This window comes from Lagopus muta, chromosome 7, assembly GCF_023343835.1.
Source record: "Lagopus muta isolate bLagMut1 chromosome 7, bLagMut1 primary, whole genome shotgun sequence".
NCBI lineage: Eukaryota > Metazoa > Chordata > Aves > Galliformes > Phasianidae > Lagopus > Lagopus muta.
Window position 1 is genome coordinate 31,954,503 of NC_064439.1, and position 16,744 is coordinate 31,971,246.

General features: G+C 36.0%; 1 protein-coding gene across 1 annotated transcript in view; it reads right to left on the reverse strand.

Moving 5' to 3' along the window:
• The window catches only part of SKAP2 (src kinase associated phosphoprotein 2), a 108,990-nt gene that overhangs the window by 19,649 nt on the left and 72,597 nt on the right, over positions 1-16,744 (reverse strand). The window contains exons 8-9 of the mRNA XM_048950839.1: positions 15,938-16,001; positions 15,475-15,576 (exon numbers count right to left, since the gene is read on the reverse strand). Coding sequence (XP_048806796.1) covers positions 15,475-15,576; positions 15,938-16,001 — 166 coding nt within the window. The remainder of the gene's footprint in view (positions 1-15,474; positions 15,577-15,937; positions 16,002-16,744) is intronic.

Genomic DNA, 16,744 nt, shown 5'->3' on the forward strand with positions numbered 1-16,744 from the left:
GTGTCAAAAGGTTATAAGCACATAAACAGGTCTTATAAGACAAGCTCCCACAAAAACACTTGTTTTATTAAATAATCAATTTTAAAAATCACAGTGCCTTTACTATCGTATTCAGCAGGGATGACAGACGTGCATGCAAATACAAAGGTGTATACATGAAGAACTCTGCAGACATGGAACATCATGGCTCCATACTGCTTTGTGTAAGAAAAAGATAAAAGAGTTTATTAACATGAAGAGTATTACCCTTCTACACTGCTTTTTCCTTACCAAACAGTGACTCTGTACAGAAGTAAACAAGAGCTTCCAAACATGGATAAATGCTTATTATGGGAAACAGCTGAGACCTTTTCTCTCTCTGATTTATTATTTCACGAATTGACCTAACCCCATAAAAGATGGATTATTTTCCTAATAAGGAACATAAATCAATCCAGCTATGTAAATCTGAAAAACAGCAAGAACTGGCTTCTTACAAACAAGATTATTGGCAAAAAAGCATTTAAGTAATCCCGAAGAAGGAACAATAAACACAAAACTTAAGTACATTAAATCTTTTTTATAATTTGGCCAAACTGACATCTTCTACCAGCATTAGTAGTGAGGGCTAGAAACCACTTGGGGTCAAAGGAAAAACAGCTAACACCCTGTCCTGTGTAAGGGCAGCACACTGCCTCACTTGAGCAGTTCAGGGCACAGTGCTCCCCAGCCTCAGGAGCAAGGAGTCTCCACAGTGCTCTCATCATATACACACCTGCATATGCCTGTACGCTTCAGCCAAATTCTTAGTGGGCATTAGCCTAGGCAGCTTGATATATTAGAGATCATCCACAGGTACAAGACCCTAGGCTTATTTGCTTTGGTGTGTATAGAAGCATGGACTTTCCTTTCTGGCACCTTTTAGATTCCACATCCACCCACTCTGTAGCCCCTAAATTCAAGTTGCAAAACTCTAGTTCTGGTAATCCCATGGTATTGCCACAGATCTGGCCTTTGCTTATCTCCTCATGGATGTGACAGAATCATAGACTATCCCAAGTTGGAAGGTACCCACAAGAATCACGGAGTCCAACTCCTGGCTCCACACAGCACCACCCAAAATTCAAACCATATTTCTCAGAGCACTGCCCAAATGCTTTTTGAACTCCAGCAGATCAGTGCCACAACCACCACCCTGGGCAGCCAGTTCCACATCCACCACTCCCTAGCAAAGAATCTTTTCCTAATGCCCAAACTGACCCTCCCCTGACCCAGCTCCATGACATTCCCAGGGTCCAGCTGCTTTCACCAGAGAGAAAATTACTGGATGATTTACACACAACTTGTTGCCATTTTACCCTGCATCCCCAGTAACCTGCTTCACCCCTCGTGCACTCCATAAACAAATGCAATAGCTTGCAAAAGGCTGCTGAAGGTGATACCAGCCACATTGTGAGACCTTAGCTGCAGCAAGTACGGGGAAAAACAGACACCTTATTAAAGCTTTGTCTGATTACAACGAGGCATTTAGTTCAGGGATGAAAATGCCTCCAGGAGGGTGACATAAGTGGGAAAAAAGTTGATGGCTATTTAGAGAAGAGACTATAAATCCAATAATTTCTTATTTCTCATTCTTATTTCTTTATGAGAGAAGAGAGACAATTCTTATTCCAATCCTACTTCTATGGGTCAGCTAGTTACTACGCACCGGCTCGTAGAGAGTAGCCCCAAACTGGACTGAAAGCTGATTTCAGTAACGTAACAGCAAAGACAGTGACACAAATGGGCCACAGACAAAGGCTAAGCACAGGGATTGTAGAGGTGACATCAAAGTACGAGCAGAAGCAGAATTTGCACCTGAGGAAATGGTCACCACTGGACTCAGAAATACAAAAGGATACAGCCAATACAGAACTGTACTGAAACAGAATACAGAAAGATATTGTTTTTAATATATTGATTATGTCATGAATAACATAAAAACATATTTTAAATAAAAATATGATGAGTACCAAGATGCTTTGTTTTCAATAAAGAACAAAACCAATGCCAATCCCCAGGCCCAATTCCTTCCATCCCATGATCCAAGACTGATCCCAGCATGGAGGCAAAAAGTTTCATTCAAATATACTAACAGCTAACTTGGACAGTGCTTCAATTGACTCTTTGTGCAAGTTATAATCTGTTCTTTGAAAATAGCTACTATCTAAATTCCAGAATTAGCAAGTTTGAGTATATGCACTGCTCTTTTTGTCCTATCAGCAGACAATGCACTGACCCCCCCAGTAGCCTTAAATAAATGTCACTGACTGTACAAAGTGAAGGCTGAATCATGAAATAGTTTGGGATAGAATGGACCTTTGTAAAGTGTTTAATCTAACATTCTGCTCCAGGTCTGAAATTTAGATCAAGCCTCTAAGAAACGTTCGGCTTCTTTTGGTACTCCACTCTGATAACCTAAGCCATTCAGCAGTTAAATGTCTTATGTATTATACAGCATAAACTAATGACTTCATAGAACAGGATTAGCTCATGACTCCATTTTATCAAGGTCTTGCTAAGATTCCAGATGTAAGGTTTCCTAAACTTCTTGAGAAATCCTGCATTTTTTTTTTTCAACTGCAATTTTTGTGTCTTGAAAAGGTGTTCTTTTACATCACCTTCTCTCCCAATTGTGTAAGCAATCTGAAAACTGCTAACTCAGCTAAAGGTGAAGCGCTGCCCCCTTTTGAGAAGACTTTGGAAGGCTAACTCACGGTCCTTAAAAGATTAGCAGACTTTGCAATAAATAAGCTCAGGATCAATGCTAGTTTAAAAAAAAAAAAACCAAAAAACTAACATCAACCAAACAACATCACCAACACCAACCTGGAATGTCACTTCTAGATTTTCTGCAAAAAATTCTCTTACTGGGACACCATCCAATGAACCTAAGCATATTTCATAGGTTGGTGTAATCAAAACCAAAAAGCTGGTACATTTTCTTCCTAACAAAAGCATTTTGGAGGCATAACATTTGCCAAATTAAAGAGTGAAATAAACAAAACAAAATAAAAAAACAATACAACTCGGGACAAACACAAAGCAACTTCAGGCTGCAATTCCCTAGTCTTCTGTACGTTCTTTGGATCAACTATTGCTACAAAGAATAATCAGTGTAGCAGTGAAGAGAGAGAAGAAATTTAGAGAATCTAGGAAAGAACAGTGAAGTCTCTAAACACATTGGTGAAAATGGCACTGCATTCTCCTATTTTATCATATACACGCTCATCAGTCCAAAACATAATATGGCACCAAATTATAAAAACGTTTCTATAAAAGCAGGAAGATGTTATGACTAATCACTACTTTATTGGCAAGAAAAAAAGAAAAAAAAAGGAGAAGGTTTTTCTAGCAGAAAGTATTTACTGTAAAGTTTTAGGGCAAAAAAAAAAAAAAAAAATGAAGATTAAGAGATCAAAAAACACATTTTGTTCCTTTGAAGAAAAACAGTTGTTCTCACACAAGAGGAAAAAAAAAAATCAAGCATTATTGGCAAGGTCATCCATGGTTGCTGCACAGTGCAGTGTTAAATGTTACTTTTGTCTTAACACAAGCAGTTGGATCTCCTTACTCTAGTATATGCCCTTTCACAAAGTTTTCATGAAACATGGGACCATGCCTTGCTTTGTTTATCTCCCCTACTTGTTGAGACCTGAATATGTCAGCACTTTGTCTTTCTCTGTCCCAGTCCTACTCCTTTCCTGCCTGTGCCCCATTCTGCAGCCACAACCAATTTGCATGAAGACTATGTCCCTCTGCAGAGCTCATACATTTGTTGTTCCACTGCCAAACACAAAGGTTGTTGGTTAGTAAGAGCTGTTGTTTCCAAGAGTTCACAAGGCCCTTCAGGCTTTAAGAGCCAAATATCACTACGGCAGGAAAAGCATGCTCAGTCACCTGAATGACAGAACGGAATACACTCATTAGGACAGCTGAAAAATCCACAGAGGTACAGGCAATTCCTGGTTTTAATTATGAATATATTAAGATTTCATGAGCTCAGCTTCCTGCCTGGAATGCCTGTTTGGAGCTCACTTTGCATATGAGCAACATTCACAGTCATATTCTGAGTGACAGCAGAATCAACCCAGTCATTCTGTCCCTAGCAATACTCTTCCAAACAACAAATAATTCAAAATCTCAACTGGGAAAAAACCAACACATTTACATTCTCTACATTCTGTTTGTCTTCTTAGATATAGATGAGGAAGAAATAGCCATTAGTACATTTAGGGTTAAAGATAGAGAAAAAAAATTAGCTAGGCTGACAGGATTAGGAGGAATAGAAATATGTAAAGCCTCAGCTAGACCAACAGTAACCACAGGAGAAGAGCAGGTGGAAGAAGGCAGAAAAAGCAGGAGTATGTAGCAGACCATCTAGAATTCCTAATTCTAGAATACTAAAATTTATTTGATAAAATGATTGAATTATTATTAATAAAATTCAATACAAATATGCCAAAGTGCAATGTGCACTGCATAGAAATAAGGGATGAGTTTTGCGCTGACCTTTTTATTTTCTCATGAAGAAAGACCTGATAATAGTTATTCTTCTCAAGAGGAAAGATAAAGGTCATGGCAAGCAAGTTCAATTGTGGGTATATATACAATAATTATAATGAAGAAAGAAGAAATTACAGAGAGCCACTTCCAGAAAGTCATTAATATTTTCTTCACTAATAAGCACTAATAAGCATTTTAAATTAATTATTTCAGGAATTAATTTTCAGAAATCGAGTCTCTTAGACTTCAAAAAAACAGAAAAAAAAAAAATTGATGGATCATCAAACAAGATTTCATAAGCAACTTCAGAATCCAGCTCTTCTTAAAGTCCTTAAGTTAGAGTAGGCACTTTTAAAATGTGTCCTATGCTTCTTGACTGAGAGCCTAGATAACTTCCATGCCCAAGCAGAAGGATCTCTGAAGGTAAGGTTTTATGACAGTGTCTAACAGAAGTGCAATTCTGGCTCCACTTCTAAAAATGTTCCAAAAGCCTCAAACTTGGCCTGTAAAATCCAGGCAAGAGGTGTCTTATCTAAATCCATACTTAAACATTTAAAGAAGGAATAAAATATTTTAGGATACTTCTCTTAATAAGCCTCAACTTCTGATGTTTCTACACTCTCTTCACATTATTTAGCTAATTAACAAAAAAATGCTCCCTCACCTGCCCTCCTCTCTAATTGCAAACAGTTGCAATTATTGGACAAAATAATGTTGTTGAAACTGATTCCACAGTTGTGTTGTAGGTTTGCAGGAATTTGCACCAGAAACTGCTTTCTTAAATACGTGTGCATGCACATAACTCTGTTCTTATATATAAGCATTGTAAAGATTTATGTGAATTCACTGTAACTAAATTGGTTTGTTCTCTTAACCCATAATAGCTCTTCGTTATGTAAATAGTTTAAGCATTCAACATGACATTTTATAAACTTTTATTAATAAAGGTTTTGCTAAAATAAACGTAGTAGCTATTAAAATGTTCGCAGAAAACATAAACAGTTCCCTATATAAATACGTCTACCAATTGAGTATTTAATTAACTAATCCATACATTATAACTTTGTAGTATAGTGTTATTTGACAACCACGTACAGGAGTTACAGTTCTCAGGCCTGAATTTATCTGCTACAGAGAAAGAAGTCTTTAGATGTCAAGTAAAGTTTCCCATACTCATTGATCAGCAGCAAGATTTAAATTTAAAAGTCATTTCTGAAAATTACATACCCCTAATTGTGACAAATGTGACTTGACATAATATTTACATACACAGAATCATAAAGAAAGCATCTTATTTAAACCACATTATATCCTTTAATAATCTGCAGGGTTAAAGTATTCAAATTTATAGCCTGATTCCAGAAATGACTTTACTCCAAAAGGCACAGAAGACAAGGCATTTCAGCCTCGTTTGCTTTAGTGAGAGGAAACACAATACAGTTGTTGGCATGTTTCCACAAGAAAAGTCTGGCTCCCAGATGCTTCTCTAGTGACTCCTTTAAAATGTTCTACCAAGACATTTTTGTATTCTTTGTGTTGATCATTAAATGCACATTGAAAAAAAAAAAAAAAAAACCAACCAGCCTTCACCCTTTGGACATGTTCATGAGAAGTAACAAACCCCCACCACTGCCTCTTTTCACTGTTTGTGGCACATGCCACTAAATTCAGTTATGGTGACTATGTTAAATTTGTTCTCCAGCTTAAACAATGAAATACAGTAATGGTGAAGCGTGCTTGCTATGATTCACTAGTAAAGAAAAATCAGAATAAATCAGAAATGAGATGAAAACTATAGCTGCTACACAGACTGTTTACACATACAGTATTTGGGGGTAACAAGTCCATATTCATTTCTATACATGTTAATAAATGCAGTCTCATTCCCCTCCTCTCATCCACTAGGACCAGAGTGGGATCAGCAGCTTTGGATGTCTGATGTCACCAGCCCTACATGAGCCCTACTCTGAGAGACGAGGGAGGATGGCAGGGATCTGAAAACAGTTCATAAACAGGAGATGAAAACTGCGTCCAAGCAGCTTGCCACTTTACTGTGGGATCGGCATGCAGCTGGTTCTTAGAAAAACCAGGGCCTCTAGAGTGCCAGATTAGCTGAATTTTCTTGCAGCCAGCACTTGGATTCTGCAGGCCTCATGCCAATGACACGGCACAGTCCCAAGCTGTAGTGTAATGTCCCAAGTAGTGTACAAGCAGCCATTTGCTAAGCCTGAGCTAGGTGATTTAATCCAGAAACTGGTCTTAATGATCCTCATGGAAATGATAAAATCATATCCATCTTGAAATGTTGTTTACTGAATTATCTGAAACCACTGCTCAATATTTAGTAATAGAAACTTTACTCCTTCAGAAATAAATTTGAGACAAGGTATGAAAATACATTCAATTAATACATTTTGTCATAATTGAAAGGTAAATACTCTTGCTTTGCCCTGGAGACAATAGCTTTGTCTTGACAGTAAGATTCCGTCCTTTTATTTCCCAGATTTACTTATGGTTGCATTCAGTTTTCAAGGACAGAATAATTGTTGCAGCCTGGCCACAAACCATAGGGAGAAGCACTCGATCTTTTTCCTTAAAGAAATCAAAAGTTCTCAAGCTCTTAAACTAGTTTTCATTAGATCATAAAGACTTTTTAGATGTAGGAGATTAAGATTTCCTAGGAAAAAGTAGACTGCGGGGCAAAAAAAAAAAGAAAAGAAACAGTACTGAAACAAAACATCCCCTGTGCCAACTGTGTTCCAGACTTATTTTCTTCCTATTTTGCTCTCCAGTCCAAATTTCACTGACTTACAACGAACTCTCCCCAACCTCTTCTGGCTTATTAAAACAACATCCTTTCCTTCAGTGCTGAAGCTCACCTGTACATCTGCACCTTGCCACCTCTGATGCTCCCCCCTCCCTACACTAGGGCATAGAAGACTGTTGCTCTTTCCCTCCCCACCTAGTTGACACTGCTGACTGTGTTCCTTTCCCAGAAGCAGCCAACCTGCTCCTTTCAAAGACAAGGTACCAGAGAGTAGCAGCCAAGAAATGCAGACAAACAGCCCTTTCTTATGTTGTTTTCCTCATCCATATGCAAGCTAAACATGACATCCATTACAAATGTAATACACTGGAACAAATAAGCAAAACAGGCATACTTGCACTACAGATAACAACATTCATGAAGCTCTAGTTAATTAGCAGTATTTTCTTTGCCTAATTTCTCCATCTTGAGGAGAGTGGGTAGCAGATAAGTATACTGAGACAAATATATATACATATATGTATATATATGGAGGGATTTATGCTTTCCAAAGGCTTAAGAATTCAAATCAGAGAGTTGTATGTACAGTAACAGAATGATTAAGTCAGCCTTTAAAGCCCACCTTGCTGGGTCTTATTTTAGAACCGAGTTGTATAAATTATGGTTCTTTAATAGCTACCTTGTGGAAGCCAGAAAAGTTGAGAAGCACTAGCCTGAGGCACCGTATAACCTCTGGTTGCTCTTGTTTCTCAAAAGACTCTGCCTAATGGTTTTAATAGCCTGATACGCAGTCATTCATCACAAATTCAAAAACTAAAGGTTCCTTGATCTATCTATATAGCATTCATCACAGTTATATTCAAGCAGTCGAGCAAACCCAAATTTTCTGTTTTCATAAATATACATAACACAACTGACATTTTACTTTGAACTTGCTAAACTACAGCAATTCCTCAAATTTATGGTTAATAAACTATCTCACATACCAAGGCATTTCTTCTGAAGGCTTTGTATTAGAATTATTTCACTGCTGCTTAATTAGATAAAACCAGTGCTACCAAAGAAAGAACTTCAGGTCCATAACCCATTGAAGACATGCATGCATAAACAAAGCTTTGCTCACATTTAACATGAACTCAACTGTCAGAAACACAGTCCTCATCAAAAAAAGCTATGATACAAGTAAAATTACTTTGTGTGATTTTCTCTCCCCAGGATGACAAGCTATTCTGGGACAGAATTCTGCCTTTCAATAACAAACAACTTCTGTCACATACTGTTCACATCAGATTGGTTTTGCAGATCAATAGTGTCAAAAGTTATTTAGCACTGCCACACAGAAAACAATGTAAAAATGATTGATTGGTACTTGCAATAAAATAATCTTATTTCAATAAGTAAATTCCTTTCATTGAGATGTGTACTAATTAGTTTTTGAAAAGCTTCTTTAAATATAGAATTTCATGATTAAAAATACTTCCTTTTCAGATATTATTAAGTTATGCCTTCTAATTTTAAGCAAACAAGCTTCAAAATGCCAACAGACAATGAATATTTAACAATCCATTTCTAGATGTTTTTTGTGCTTTTTATTTTATTATTCTTATTGTTTGGTTTTTCTGTTTGCTTTTGTTTTGTTTTTTAATTCTGAAATACTGAAATAAAATTTAGCCTTTGAGAACCTGAGACTTTGATAAACACAGCCTTTCTAACATGAATTCTTATGCAACTTACTGTTATAATGGATCACAACTCAGGAAGGATACTACTGTTTGTGCTTCTTGTGAACTTCGAAGCCTGTGAAGTCTTGTATGCATTTCAACAAGAGGAAAATACCTGAACTTAATTGTACACATCTTCCATTTATTGTAGATACCACAATTAACTGCTTTGAATTTCACAGCTGGCCACCATTCCTTCTACAACTCCAACAATGGAATATAGAAAACTCAATCTGAAATTCTGAAAACATAGGCTTAGAATAAGTGATGTATTTTGGTTAGAAGGGAAAAGAAGAACAATTTTTTCTGCCCCAGAAGTATGTTACTAAACAAAGAACACTCTTTTCTAAGAGTACTTTTCAGCAGAAAATCCTCCCTCCCCAAGTCCAGCAAGGGCCTCTTGCACACAAATCAGCCTAAATTCGAATACTCAATTATTATTCCATTTTTACCAGCTTCCTCACTTGGATGTTTGTGAATGTTTATGATATATTTGAATTGCACCAGTCACAGCAGAGTTCCTGACAGCTACAGGACATCTGTTATCCCAGATCAACAACATATATTCACTTTTCAAGAAACACACAATAGTCTGTGAACCTTAGTTTTTCTCTCAAAGACTTGCCACTTCCCACTCAAGGGACATCTTATTATTTTAGGTACACCAGATTGTCACACCACCTCTTCCATCACTGACACATAACATCAATAGAAACAAAGGTTTCCTCTTTACATGTTGGATTACATTAATTGAAGATAAAGCGCAAGCTCTCGTGGCAAACGAAAGCTTAGATTCAGATACCAGGTTCCTAACCATCTTCTGGATGTGATGTCTTCAAATACAAGAAGTTGTCTGCATTCATAACTTATGTTTCACGATCACTGGGTATCAGTGGAAAGACACTTGCTGTATATTAATTCCACAAGAGTACTGCCTCAAAACTCAGGGCAACAGAGAATTCAGACACAGCTCCAGTCCATCACAGTAGTTTAAATTCAGCAATATGCAGCTGCAAGAAAATGTTTTCCAGGGATTTCCATATTTGGCATATAATCAAAGGTGCTTAGAAGACCCAAAATCCCAGTGATAATAACAAACAAACCAAAGGAAAAAAAAACCACATAGGCAGAAAAAAAAAATCATTACTATACCCTAGCACCAATATGCAGTTTACATCTTTTTTTTTTTTAACTGATCTTACATTATTTGAATATCTTCTGATTTACAGTGAAGTAAGCCCTCTTATTCTGATATTGCATCTATTAGTAAGATATTATGGGCAAACATACACAGTATTTAAAAATAATGCAACGATTAAACAAGTGAAAAATATTAATTTCTTAACAATGAGATCCAATTTTTGAAAAAAAATGGTTCTGAAGAATGATCATTCCTCTTTTTTCATTCCACTTTAAAAGGAGAAAAAAAAAAAAGAAAAACAAAAACAAAAAACCACCTCATATGTTTTAATGGAAATAATTCAAAACACTTTCGGTAATTACTTTCAACACTCATCTTTAGATGAGTGTCCTCGAAAATTCTGATCTACTTTTCAGCTTCAAATATCCCAGACTTTACTTAGATTTAGAAATCATGTCATTTTCTAATAAAATACAGTTAGAATTCTTTTTGTGGGGAAACAGAAAATATATGTATATTTAAATAGCACAACAGTATTATATATTACTTTTGTGGAAAACGAGTAAGGAATTCCATAAATATTTGATAAATAACTGATGCTGGGAGGAATTTGGACAATATACCAGGATATATAATATACTAAACAGCAATCTTCACAAATAAGATGTTAGATTCCATAGTCATCTTTTTCCCTGCTGACTCAGACCTACTGCTCTGATTCACACTGATCCATTAACAGTTTCTTTGTTTTAGCTTACTGGTTTTGGGAACTGGTCATACAGCTATGATCCACAACAGGGACTGCCAGGCACCAAACAGACCCTGGCAGTGATGTATTGAAAACTCTGAAGCAAGCACAGATCTACTGAAAAGGTACATTCACACATCATTGTGAAATCCTCTATGCAAGCACCAGAAAGTCGATACATCTAACACTACATTTTGAGGATGGAAATATCTGCTATAATCTTGTGTTTGTGAGTGACAGGTCAAGCTTACACTCAAGCCTCACTAAACAATCACGACTTCTTTCTTCCCTAGAGGTAAACCAGGGATCACATTCTTGCCTTCTCCCCCCTTCAAGCTGTGAAAAGGTTACATCATATATACAATTTCCTTCTTCAAAGCTCAAATGACCGAGTAACAAGAGAAGATGATAAAGACATTAAGTTATGCTATTTAGCTGCAGAGATTAACTGTTAAAAATTACAACAACAAAGCTGCCTTGAGAGACAATCATGAGTCAGAGACAAGCTGATCATTCTCCATCATTCTCATAAGCAGTGTTAGAAATATGTTCTGAAACAACATGAATATAATTTTAAAGCTATTACTTTAAGATACTTCGTTTAAAATAAGCAACCACATTAAAAAAAAAAAAAAAAAAGGTTTCTTTGCATAGCACGCTTTCCATTGCATAAAACTTAAGACATTTCTTACCTTTCCCCCAGCTTTGCCTTGGTTACAGAGCTTCCCTAGCTAAGTTTCCAACTGCACTGCAAAACAGAATTACTGTCCAGATACTGTGGCTTGATCAAACTGTTTGGCAGAGGAATGATTATGAGAGTTAAAAGAAAAAAGGCAAGCTTTTCAGTCCCATGATCCTTGTCCCAGTCAAACACTGAATCAATCCCAAAATTTAATCTACAGCCAAGTAGGGACTGACGCAAGTTGTGTTGGCTGGATTAGTTCCCCACAGCAATTCCCATGGCTAGACAGCACTGAATTTCACTGTCCTCTTACCCAAATATTCTTTATCTTTTGGACAGGTTAAAATTAAATGACACAAAGCCAGAATTTTCAGATTTGTACTACACCACATCACTTCCAACCTTACCAAGAAGCACCAAAGAGATCATCAAACCCTATCTTTAGAATCATTTTGGTGGAAGCTATACTGTATGCACTGGAAACCTCTACTATCCTGCAAGTTTGCAAGCAGAATGAGAACTGAGAAAAATAACACAAGACTGAAAATTAATATAAGGATGAGAGCTTATATTAAGACTGCTGTCCTCCTATTATGCAAGACTGTTATAGAAAGAACACAACTGATTTTTCAGAAAGGATCACGGTGGAAGGCAGTGGTTAGTCCTGCAATTTCATGCACGTAGTCTACACAGATGTAAGACCAAAGAATGAAGGAGAGAGGGGCCTTAAAAATTAAGTCACTAAGATCAGGTTATTAAAAAAAAGTTTGGTCTTCAGGAGTGATAAGAAAAGACAAAATCTTGAAAAATGACAACTAACTTCTGAGAAGAGCAACTCTGTACTTTTTTCTTAAACACCACTAAAGACTGTGCATTCAGATATAACTACGCACATATATATAACATGGTTTAACACTAGAGTTTGAGAAGTCATTCTGTGTTACAGACAAAGAATCAGTTCTGTGGACCGCAATAAATAATTGCCATGTCAAAGCCACGTACAGTGTACTAAAGAAGAAAATAAATAGCTAATTAAGAGCTATTTTATTAATAGCTAATTTTAAGAGCCCAAAATACTGACAATATTTTTATTTCTGTTCAACTATATTTTCCATATGCACTTTTATTTAAAATTAAAGTGGTTTAGTTTGTTGGAAAAAGCATAAAGCTTTTCTTTATCCCCCTAAAGAATCTCACAAGGAAGATTTAAAAGTTGGAAAAGCTTTAGCAGTTCTGATGTTTTAAGCTCCACATAAATAAACACAGTAAAACACACTGACTGAGAATCAGGCAAATGATGCTTCTAGTAAATATGAATTTGTATGTGCTATTAAAGAAGAAAGTGATTTAAAAGATAAAGACTAATTTTTCCACCTCTCTTTGTACCATCTGCAACTACCAGCCCATTTCTTCTGCTAGTAAGCAGTACAAATTGAATTCCATTGAAATCTAAGCTTTTAATAGGTAATAGACTATTACTATTACTGGATTGAAACTAGTGAGCTCTTGTCTGGAAAATTCATTTTTCTACACTGTCTACTGCTACATGAGAGATGGGGGGGAAAAAAGCAATGTGGTAGTAGTGAGTACTGCACCAGCCCATTCTGATTACTGCTACGCTTCAAAATACTCAGTTTTTCAAAATAGTGGGAAAATATGCATATCCTCTCTTTAATCCAAACACTCCTTATTGTAATACTAAGCCCAATATTACAAAATTGACTGCATTATGAACTGGTTCAATTTGCTTTGAAATGTTGATATAAAAAAAACCACTAGACTATGCAACTGACTCCTTGAGAAATGGCAAATTACAGCCAGATAAATAATGACAAGGTACAACGAGCTGCGTACCTGAAGTACAAGACTTTAAAGTTTTGCTGCGTGGAAAGTTAGTGGACCTAATATCAAGATGCTTTGAGGATCAATACAAAGTGAAAATAGATTTCTTCTTCCTCCTCACAAGGACCTAGCATGTGCCTTCTGAGTTTAGCATGGCTTTTGGTCTCTACAAGAAATTATTAAGGGAACTGAAAGCTATAAGAATTCAGAAATTCTTATTGGCTCTGGATTAGAAAGTAAACTAACAGCAAGGATAATGGACTTCCACTTTTTGACTATGAAAGGAAGAAAGAATACATTCACTTACTGGGAAAATAAAAAGGACAGTCAGTGGGAAGTAAAAGCCTACCATCAATGAAGCCAGCTGAGACCAAAGTGGAGTATACTCTTTTACTATCAGTTTAAGTGAACGGAATAACAAGAAGCAAGTAAGGCCTATGCCTGTGAGATTTGTCCACTAGCACTTCATCTAATGCCCTTCAATATGTTAAGGATAAAGAAGTGAAAGACTGATTTAGGGCAACAGAAACATTAGTTTTTACTGCCATTTAGGCAAATGACTTTTGAAGTACATTTATGGGAGAGAAAAACAAATTATTGTCACTCAAAATCTATAGCAAGCTTCTTTTTATTTTCTAGTTACATCAGCACATCACAGCCAAAATTTTGAGCTCCACTGTAGAAAGTAAGACTTCTTGAAAAGCTTGCAATAAAAATAAAAAAGATGGAGAAGGCACAAAATAAGGAAGGTAAACCCCTAATCCACAGCATGAAAATGAAAAACTCCAAGATCATGGGGGGTAAATAATTTTTTTCCTCCACCAATATTTAATGTTACTGCTGTAAAACCTACTTCCTGTTTGACATTCAAACAAATGGGTAACATAACAGAAATCTCAGGAAAGAAGGAAAAAAATTATCCAGAACATGTGCAGAGCTTCCTTAATGAAAACATAAGCAAGCATAAAGGATCATCTTCTGTAAGAGCCTGAGCATCCAAAAAGCACTGCAGTGTTTGGGTGCATTACTCCTGCTACAAGATTAAGCCACCTAACATAGATTTTATATTCACTGCAGAAGCTCTCCCCATAGAATTTCCCAACTCTATGCAGTAGTTCTGAATTTTTTTTAGTAAGTCTCTCATGTTTTCTTCTCTCACAATTCATTGAACCAATCTTAAAATGAAAATCAAGACAAACTTAAAAATGTTTGGGTGGTTGTTATTTTTTTTTTTGCCTCCCATAGACAGAATATTCAATCTTGAAGATAAATAAAGTTAGTCAGCATCATGCGACCTTACTGGATTTTTCTCTCACGTTACTGCTGATAATTGCACTGACTCAAACAGCAAGGGATGCAGAATGTTGTGTCATGCAAGTGATTACTGTCATACCATTTTAAATTATTTGTTAACTAACGGTGGCTGAATAGTAACTTCTAAAATAGCTTCTTAAAATATAAAAAAGATCAAACACCTTCTTCCTATCACTTAAATACCTATAATCAATTCAAAAGCTGTTCACACTAAAATCTTGTCTGTCACACCATAGTCATGCTGGAAGATATAAAACAAAGCATGTCAGTACTCAAGTTGTCTTTATTTAGAGTTCATCTCCAGAGCCCCTTCAAACCAACACATTGCTTTCTTGCAAGATCATAAAATCTGTACTGGGCAGCAGCTGTAGTAATAGAAAACTTTTGCCTAATATAAATAGCAAAACAAAGTGAAAAAAATGATGGGCAAGGTGGTAGAAAAAGCTGTAAGGCAAGTCAATTTTGTAATTAAAAAAAAAATTACATATTAGAAAATGTTAATGAGCTAAAAGTCCCTCAAGACCACCTTTACACTTTCTGCACTATTTTGATGCCCCTGCTAAAGAAAACTGAACTGTTCTCACTCAGATCTGGTTAAAGACACATCTAATGTCACAGAAAAATTAAATATGTATCTTAGTTATCAGGTTGCTTTATCCACTCAGGTTATCAAACTAGAAGCAGAGAAGACAAAATTATCACAAGGCATAAAGTCAAAAAAAATCTCAACAATACCTGGAAGTTCTTCATAAATGCTGTCATCTATTGGCTCACTGCTTGCATGTCCAACATCATCATATTCCTCCTCTTCCTCAGGAATAGTATTAGATTCCATATCTATGTAAAAGCAAAGTTAACGTTTCGTAAATAAGAAAACTAAGATAAATTCATTCAAAGTGAAAACATGATTTGTTTCATTTTACAAGCTGGTTCTTACAGTATATTCTGCTTATTTTCTTAAAACACTCATAACAAAGCTTTCAAGCTATATGGCATTATTGGAAGGAAAAGCAAATATACTGCATAAGGAGAAAAGTCATGTAAAAGCCACAAGATGACTGAGAACCAGGAGCTGCTATTCAAAACTTGGATAAGTAGTAATAAGAGAGATACAAACGTGACAGACCTGTTAATGGACAGCACTACCATCACTAAGCAGTATTGATAATAAAGGATATGGCTTTTCTGGCTGGTTTACCTTGAATTACAAATTTCACTTGCTGTACCCATTCCTCTGCTTCTTTGGGAGTGGCAGCTGTAAACTATTAATAATAAAAATTAATAAACTGTGTTTATTAATAACGAGTAGTAGTAATGACAAAAACATAACTACAATTTCATTAGCAATAAAAAAAAGGGTCTGTAGCATTCTCGCCACTTCCTCAAGAAACCATTAGTAATTCTTTGCATGTCTTCTGGTACTTTTCTTGCAAGGATGCTTCTTATAATGTAAAGCTAATTTTGACAAATTTACGTAATTGAAGGAGAGGATGATGGATTTGAAACTCTGATCAGCAGCTGGCAGCTGTGCAGAAAAAAAGCTGCTTCTCTTCATCAATGTCAAAGCCAGAACTGATGAACAAAATTTGCCCTTGACAATTAGAAGACACCCATGAATTTCTTTAGACTGCTGGGTACAGTTTTCTTAAAAATGTTCTTGTCAGACTCCAACACACTACCTGACAGCTTAATTAACTGGCTTTCAACTGCAATCTCAGATATTTAAAACTTATTAAACTTACATTCCATATTGATGTCTAGCTGATAGATCTCTGAATTGCACAGCTGATATGTGCCTTTAAGCAGATATACTTGGCAAAGCCATGACCAATACAATACGTATTTAACACTGATAGATATTTTGTTTAACTTTTATTTCCACTACTTAATTCATCCAAGAAATAATACAGACATACTATATGATATTAAAATACTAACACTGAAACGACGAAGATAAAGATGATAGATTTCCCTGTTCTTGTCAAAAATTATAGCATTTGAATGC